The sequence below is a fragment of the Natrix helvetica genome, assembly GCF_964273705.1.
Source record: "Natrix helvetica genome assembly, chromosome: 4".
In the NCBI taxonomy this organism is placed as follows: Eukaryota; Metazoa; Chordata; class Lepidosauria; order Squamata; family Natricidae; genus Natrix; species Natrix helvetica.
Window position 1 is genome coordinate 80,452,408 of NC_138550.1, and position 9,426 is coordinate 80,461,833.

Here is a 9,426-nt window from a genome sequence, read left to right on the forward strand (position 1 = left end):
AAAACTACTTAGTGAAAGAAATGGATGTAAGTGTTACATTATCTTTAACTATACAAATTTCCCCTGAAAATATCATACTTTCTATGTTTATTTTCTCTTGTGAACATTCCGGCATCCAGAAGTCTCAACTGTACAGTTTCCTAAGAAAAGGGATGCCTTTTCAAGCATTTGGAACTGAAACGGGAGAAAAACCAGTAGGGAAGAACTAACTGCCTGGCTGGCAGTAGGATTTGTTTTCTAGCCAGCCATTTCTGCCAATTTTTCCACAGTCTGAACAAATTGCTTGGAGAAAATTGGCCAGGGGATTGGTTCAGTGATGGAAGTGAGAGAAGGACTGCAGATCACTGGTTAAATACAAATAATGCTCTCATCGGTTTTAATCAGTCAAGAGCCCACCACACATTTTGGGCTGTAATTCACATCACTGCCAGTCTGTATGAGACAATGAAAAGGAACTATTCTTCAACGTATTCACAGATGCCTGTTTACTAGCAGTTTGTGAATTAATCAAATAAAGCAGGTAATATTTGTTTAGGAATAGATAGAAAACTGGCCAAGATAAAGGACTAGTTTCACATTCCCCCCCTCAAACTGTCTTTTATAGAATGTTTCACAGAGAAAACACTGAAAAATAATGTTGTGCTGATATGTTTATTTATAGTAAAGAGAAGGTGCTCCTCTCTCTCCCTCTCTCTCTCTCTCCCTCTCTCTCTCTCTCTCTCTCACACACACACAGCATTAATTGCCATGCTCTCTCTTTAATTCATTAATAAATCATAGATAAAAGGCATACTGAGAAGCAGAATTTCCCTTTGTTTTTTATGTTCCTTAGTACCTACTTCTTCCTTCCAGCAAAGTAGTGCGACTGAATGCTGTCTATAACATTAAAATTCCATGTGTATAGAAGAGAGAGAGGGGAGGGGGGGGGGAGAGAGAGAATGAAAGTTTGCATTGAATGTTAAAAGAGGTTGAGAATTTTGTTGAGTTGCTGGCTTTCATTGTCTTCCCTTTGAAATCGCACTGCCCAAAACTATTAGTTTATTTGCTATTGCTAAGAGCTAGATTCTACTTTGCTACAGGTTTCAAATATTAGAGAACAAGAGACAGAAAAAGAGTGGAAAGGCTTAGCTGATTGAAAACAGCCTCCACCCACTAATCTGTACTCTTTTCTCTTTAACAGATGCTAGGATTCTTCAATCTGAGAACTAAAAGTTGTGTAACTTTTCTGCAGAGGCTGTTGAAGATTCTGAAGCTAGCTCACTTTGTGCCAGGTAGTTCCTTCCAGCCCCTAGGCAAATCCACACATCTTCTTTACCCTGGCATGGGGCTTATCTACTAACTGTTTCATGATAGCCTAGGGTACTGGAAGTGGTGCTTATGCTGTTATCCTGCCTGAAAGCACTGTATGCAGCCAATATATGGTACATTTATGTATACCAAAATGATGTATGCAGTCTGAAATAATATGCTTCATGCTGTCCATCTTGTGGCTCCAACTGGTCCTTTTTGTGGGACCCCCTTTCTGTTGGATTTCTTATCTCTTGGCTCAGCCCACCTGTGGCTACAAGAAGATAAAAACTCCAATTTCTACAATCACATTTTTCTCTTTTTTAAATAAGCTGGTCAACTATAACAAGCCTTGAAACTAACCAATCAATGGCTTACTTAAAATAATTGCAAGAATTTGACTCTTGTAATTGGCAACTTGCCTATCAGGGAATTCCCTTCCTAGATAAGACAGGGAACAGATAGATCCTCACATTCTGTCTTCAGAGGATATCTTATAGCCTCCGCCTCTCCTCCCTTATTCCTCACAGTTGAACCTCTTTCTTAATCTCTGACACTTACACCCAAGTTATTCAGTCACATCTGGTCACATCTCAGCTACATAAATGTTGTCAAACAGTCATACAAGCAACCTATAAAATACAAAACCTTTACTAGCCCATCCATGCTTTATTTCAAACATTTGAAACTATAATTGATAGGACTTTCGTAGCATGTGTGGTTGGGAATTCCCTTCCCAATGGCTGATCCTTGCTTTCTCTCCTCACATTACATCTTTAAGCTCCCATGCAGATCCTCACAGCTAAAAATATTAAATTCCAGCTCACCATCAGAATTTACACACTGGATTGTATCTTTGCTGGAAAAATACAACAACTATTAGATAGCAGTTAAAACTTTTTTTTTTGCTGCCATCTAGAATTTGATAGAGAATCCACAGTTTCAACCCATAATTTCAGGAATAATTAGTTCAATTAATTGATGGCAGAATGGGAAAGGAGAAAACAAAAACGAATTCTGGCAGCGCATGGAGTATTGTGCATGCCAGGTGGGTGGATCTGCACAAAACAATTTTGGCAAGGCTGGAATTTCCACTGAAGAAACCATCAATCATGGCCCTTAGAATGCTCTGTGCAATGCAGTACAGCCATTTCTGGGTGTCTACCCCTGTGGGGTAGCAAGAATTAGGATGGCATGAATGACTACCAGCTCTGGGAGGAGAGATGGGCCCCACAAAGCAGCTGTGTAGATGTGACTTTTCTCTGAGCTTTTGAACAAGGAGATGTAATGTATTCTTTGGCGTGAGGACTTCAAGCAAAAAAAATGAGCTTAATTGATTCTCCAGCACTTACATAAAATTCCCTAGTTGTGTGTATGGAGTAAAGTAGTATGAAGAATTAGATGAATAGTTTACAACTTAGCATGTAAGCATTTTAGTATTACATTTATAAAATAGTTCTACAATCTCTTTAATAAAATTTAAATATATAGATCTTTAGCATTGTACTATTTGTTTTTATAGTGTTTAGTAGTCCAACACGTTTTATTTACTTTTATTGATCTTTTAGAAAATGTTTATATATTTTGTCTGAGCATTGTAACTTCTTACAAAATTTGCATAAAACACTAGTCAATGACCCTAATAAAAATGCTACTACTAAATACCATTGAGGCACAGAGACAAGTACTTTAATTTTAATTATATTAACAACCAATATCTAATTAATACGTTTGGTACACTATTTTTAATTCTTGGGAAAATGGACAATTAAATTAGAGTAGAATTAATTACTAAATCATAGTATAAATATTTTAAAAAGTCTCAAGCAAAATAATAAATGAAGTTTAAACAGCAGAGTTGGTAATACATACATATTTCTTTATAACTAGCAAAATCTGGAAAAACATTTATTAGCAAATGTTAATTTAAGCTTTGTAGAATTTCTTTACTAAATTCTCAACCATGTATTGAAACAGATTTAAAGGAAATCTTATACCAAAAACAATTGCAGAGGACTAATTAAAATAATCATCTTAATCTTGTACATTTTTAGAGCATGTTCAAGGGAGCCTATTTATTCTGAACCAATATTTTGATAATATTGAAGAGGTTCCTTTGATTTTAAATAAGCATATGAATCATTCTTTAAATATTGTTAATATTGTTGACTGATAAGATCTAAAAATACAATAAATGATTTTAGTTTTCTCATTTGTATCTAACTGTGGCCATTTTTGTCTGATTTACAACAAATCATACCTCAAGCTCATACCCTGGCATAATAGAATTATTTCACATTTATTGTTCTTGCTTTTCTAGGATTTGCCAATGCAGACTTTGGGATTTATATGCCAACATGTTTCTGTGAAGCAGATAGGTGATAGTATAGAAAGTACTGCAAACAGTTGTGCCTAGACAAGAAGGTAAGCCAGGGTGTATAAAACCAAGGTAACTTGTGAAAGCAGATCATCTCACGGGCTTATTTCTTTGGTATTACCAAATTCATAGTAGATGCGAGGTAGAGGAACTGGTAACTGGAAAACTGGATTGCAATTTGATTTCTATAATCTTGTAATCAAGATGAGTGACAAACCTAGAATTTTCATTTCTGTTTCTACCCTTTTATCCTGTGCCAACTCACTGCTGCCATCTCTTTGAAGGACATCTCAACACTATATATTTGCTGCGAGGATAACTCACTGTGGGCACTGGATGAAGAACCAGAACAGCAGCTGAGCAAGCGGGCTGTCAGAGGGAGGTGGCGATGGGTGGAGCTGCCCAGATGGGAAGCGAGTGCAGGCGGGGTGTCAAAAGGGAAGACCCTGCTGCCCTGCAATTTTCTTTTAAAGCTACATTGCTTAATGTTTGAGGGTGTCTTGCTCTGAAAATAAGGGCAGTTTTGGGAAGCAATGGGGTGGGATGTCAGCTTTTTTAAAAACTAAAAAGGCTTGCTTCAATTTGCATTCAAATCCTTGCCAATCAAGCAGATTGTAAAGTTTGCAGCCACATTTAGCTATAGGTCTGCTGAACTATGCAAACGGGGCTGCATGGACAAGAAAGTTTGAAGTCCAAACTGAAAAAAACCCTCTTCTCTTTTCACAGCATTGGTATTGGCTTTGGGGGGAACATTGGTGTGATTTCTCCATTCAAATGCACTCTGCCCATGACCGAAACACCATGAAGTCATTCACCTGGCTTTGGGCGGAAAGCACTAAGCACATGACCAGAAATACTATAATTTCATGGTGTTTCTGGTCACATGCAGAGTGCTTTCCCCCAAAGCCAGGTTCTGCCAGGTCAAATGTCACCCAAATTAACAGGTTCTGTGTCAGAGGTTTGGGATCCAGGATGATCTGATGGTTGTGAGCTAAGTGAGCATTAAATAGATGGACTATAATTAAAATGATTAACAGTTTGTGCCTTGTTTCAAGTCAGGTTGTAAACTACTTCAGGGAGACCAAGGACAGGTAGTAGAATCAAGGACTGAAGCAGAAGGTTGAAACAAAGCTAACATTTTTTTTGTTTTATTATTATCTACCAGTAATTCTGTCACTCAGACATGATGCATCATATCATCACCACAACAAGGACTATCTAATGAATTCTGCCTTTGACAGGTAAGAGTTGAAAGATGAAACGATTAAAATATTTGGAATCTGTAATCAAAATTAAATCATACAGCCTGCAATCAGGATAATATATGCAACTTATTTTTTTTACAAGAGAAAGCAAAAGAAGATCTTAAAAAGGGATGGTTCAAAGCAGTGGTGGGTTGTAGGCAGTACACCCTACTATGGGCGTACTGGTGCCTGCCCAGAACACCTTGTATGTTCCATTACATTGCTCTGGAGGTCCCACCTGCCTGCCTGAGCTCCTTACCTGTATTTGAGCTCTTCGGTGCTTCTGCACACCTGCGTGACGCTCTGCCGAGCAGCTGGAGCGTTGCGGAGGCATCACGGAAGCATCGTGGAGGTAAGGACACATGCGCGTGCTGCGTGCATGTGTGTGCATGCATGTGGGGGAAGCTGGGCCCCATTGCACTGTAGTGGTTGCACCGGGATCCGGAACCTACCACTGGTCTAAAGTCATTAAAATACCATAGTCAGGATTTACAGAATATCAGAATACCATTAAGAGTATTTTAAAGACTCATCAACCACATTGTACACTGTAGGAAATTTCATACTCCTTTAGTCAAAGAATTTGAAGCAGCAGCACCAGAGCTTAACCATAGTAGCAATCACAATTGTCATGAAAACTGCTGTCTGCATATTACTCAAGATGGAATATGAATATGTACTGTATGTGTCTTGCTGTATGTGCATATTCTACATGTTGGCAAAACCAAGATTTGTTTTAATATGTTCAAATATACAAGTACAATATTGAACTCATGTTTTGTTTTCATCAAGCAATGTATTAAAGTGTCTCAGATACTGAGTTAATTCTTAAAAGGTTAACATGTAATAAAGGAAAGATATTCAAACCTGTGACCAGTTCTCTGATTTCCAAATCTGTAGTTTTTCGGAGTAACCGTACTAGTGCTGGAATACCCCCACAGTTTTTCAAAGCAATTTTGTTGTCATCATTAGCTTTCCCATATACCAAGTTCCTCAGAGCCCCACAGGCACTACGGTGGACTTCTGTCATTCGATGGTCCAATAGATCCACCAGTAATTGTATCCCTCCTTGTCTTCTTATCTGCATCAGCAAAATAAAACCAAAGAAATCAGAGACTAATCCTCAGTGTGGTTATTCCTCAGTTTTTAGACAGCAATTAGAGGAGAAAATGCAGCAGCCAGCAAGGAAAGATGCTGGACTGATTTCCTATAATACCTTTGAAAGCAATTTTTCCCCCAAAAACTCAAGCACTGATCAAAACAGCTGGACAGATTATGAAAAAAAGTATTAGGAAAGAAAGTACCCCTCTCCCATGCCATAGATAAAATACTAACAATTGAAGATATTATTGTCAGTGTGTGGAGAAATCTGTCAGTCAGAATTGTTTTATCAAGGACGATTGAATGGCATTCCAGTTTCTAACTGCTTACAGTAGTTATATACCAATAAATTAGCTTCTGTAAGGCAATTAATTGCTATGAAAAAGAAAAAAGTCTGTAACATTTGCTTTGTGAAAAAACACTGGCATAGCTCGTACACAACATTAAATTATACTGTATTATTTGTTTTGTTTTTGGCCTAGCATTTTTGCAAACCTAAATTATTTAACAAAATATTCCTAAAATATTGTGACTTAACATTAATATAAATGCACCCAATATCAACATTAAAATGTTTTTAAAGCAAGCTACAATGCATATTCAGAACCTGTAAAAATTACTGGGAGAACTGAAAAAGTAAATGAGACATTAGTTAAAACCAGTGACGTGCGGTGAGGTTAATGGCTGGGGAGGCTGGTGACATCATCAGAAAGGTGGGGAATGGGACCACGTGTGCTGGAGGCACACATTTCTGCCTCTGCCCTCCGCAGCTCCCGGGCACGCACTGACGGAGGTAGGCAGAATGGCGCCGATCCGATCCGGTGGGCGAGCAACTGAGGATCGGGCTGCCTCGCTCGCTCTTTCGTCCGCCCGGATCGCCTCGGTGTCGCTGTGGCTACCTCCGTCCGTGCGCGCCTGGGAGCTGCGGAGGGCGGAGGCAGAAATGTTGTTGGCGCTCCCGGATGACGTCATCTGGAAACGCCGACATTTCTGCCTCCGCCCTCCGCAGCTCCCAGGCGCGCACGGATGGAGGTAGCCACAGCGACACCGAGGCGATCCGAGCGGACGAAAGAGCGAGTCAGGCAGCCCGATGCTCGGTCGCTCGCCTGCCGGATCGGCTCGGCACCATTCTGCCTAACTCCGTCCGTGCGCGCCCAGGAGCTGCGGAGGGCGGAGGCAGAAATGTTGGCGTTTCCAGATGACATCATCCAGGAGCGCCGACAACATTTCTGCCTCTGCCCTCCGCAGCTCCCGGGCGCGCACGGACGGAGGTAGCCACAGCGACACCGAGGCGATCCGGGTGGTTGAAAGAGCGAGCGAGGCAGCCCGATCCTCGGTCGCTCGCCCGCCGGATCGGCTCGGTGCCATTCTGCCTACCTCCGTCCGTGTGCGCCTGGGAGCTGCGGAGGCAGAAATGTTGGCGTTTCTGGATGACGAAGGCACAAAAGTGATGTCGACTGTCGCTTTCATGCCTTCGTCATCCGGGAGCGCCGACATTTCTGCCTCCGCCCTCCGCAGCTCCCGGGCGCGCCCGGACGGATGTATAATATAATAATATTTTATATATATATATATATATATATATATATATATATATATATATATATATATATATATATATATATATATATATATATATATATATATATATATATATATATATATATATATATATATATATATATATATATATATATATATATATATATATATATATATATATATATATATAAAATATTATATACTATTATTTCATGAAGAGAGGTGAGGCTCTGCCTCCCTTGCCTCCCCTGATTGCACGTCACTGGTTAAAACCAGAATTAATTATACTGGTCCTCCATTTATTTATTTGTTTGCATCCCACCTTTATTATTTTTACAAATAGCTCAAAGTGGCAAACAGGTGAATATACCTGTTCTGCACCCTGTTTCAGTAGAAAGTTGTCTTGCGTCTTAGGTCATGTAAAAGAACACTTTATTAATACTCTCTGGATTTCAGTTCAAAAATAGAGTTGTATACTTTACATGGGCCACAAAGTTCCAGAGCCACAAATGTTCCCGTATATGGAATACTTACATGTCCATTAGTTTGACTAGGTATTGATCAAATTAACCTCCTAATTTTCAAGCTCTTTTAAAAGACACATTTACATACTCTCCATCTCATTTATTTATTAGATTTGGTTCCTGCCAGATACTTCAGATAGCATATATGGTGTTGCTTCCTCCTATTTTTTCCCATTTGCAGGTCAGGTTAAGAGACAATAAGTGGTCAAAAGTCATGCAGGTGACTTCTGTGGCCTAGGGTGAACTAGAATGTATGATCCTTCAAGGTTAGTTCAATATTTTACCACTCTACCCACTGGCTCACATAAACTCTTTTTATACTGGGACATCTGCAAAAAACGATTGATCTTCTCCATCTTGTTCCAAGGACAGAGTTGTAGTATGGAAAAATAGGAGCCAGGAATTTTGTTACACACACACACACATACACACATGATGAATAATAATTACTAATAATGACTCAATAGACAGACACAAATGCAAAATTCAGTCTAAACATCTGGCTGAATTTGTGACCAATCATTATAATAATAAATGATAGATTAAATGAATGACCCTTTCCTACATTGTTCCTAATAAGATTGTAGCCCTTTTATTATAACACACAGAGTCATGTTGTACAAAGCAAATTTTCTAAATGGCAGTTTTTGTCTATTTATTTAACAGTATTTATCAGCCACTCCAATCTGTACAGACTATATGATAAGCAAGAATATATAGTAAATTAAAATGATCAATAATATTAATAATAAATAACCTAAGATGATAAGGTCAATCACCACTATGGGCTAAAAGCTAGCTGGAACAATATGAATTGATAAAGGTTGGGACTATCTCTACTTCTGTATATAAGATATTCTATAAAGGATTGCTAATGAGAATGCCTGGCTTCATAAGGGCAAAATATGCACATTTTGAGAACTTAATTTGGAATATCTGCAGCAAGCAGGATCAAGGACTAATATCTTAGCCACTGTTACCAAATTGTCAGGTGTATGTTTCCTCAATATGGTAGAGTGAACAATCAATAGTTTTTACTGATTTTATAACAGCTTGTTGAAATTAAAGCAAAGACTATCATTTTCCATTTGTAGAGATTTCTATGCAAATATACAACTCGAGGAAAAGTACTCTGTAAAAATTCTTATGCCCAGAATCATAAATAAAATATTAGATAATCCATGATCCATTGGGTTATCTTTTTGGAGATATTTCCTTACTTAAACTGATAAACAGAATCACCATAGGCAAGCAAAAATGCATTGGGAGCAAGAGTGACTTCCTGCCAGGTTCTTGTGGGAAGCTGGAAAGGAATGTTGGAAATCACCTTAGGACTATGGCTGACTGTGAC

At 38.8% G+C, this 9,426-nt stretch overlaps 1 protein-coding gene across 11 annotated transcripts in view; it reads right to left on the minus strand.

The window, feature by feature from the left end:
- Positions 1-9,426, minus strand: part of CTNND2 (catenin delta 2) — a 525,796-nt gene that overhangs the window by 117,522 nt on the left and 398,848 nt on the right. For all 11 annotated transcript variants that reach the window (XR_014175415.1, XM_081953365.1, XM_081953369.1 and 8 more), the window contains one exon: positions 5,776-5,989. Coding sequence is in view for 10 of the 11 variants with exons in the window: in XM_081953365.1 (XP_081809491.1) it covers positions 5,776-5,989 (214 nt within the window). In the remaining variant the exon portion in view is untranslated. The remainder of the gene's footprint in view (positions 1-5,775; positions 5,990-9,426) is intronic.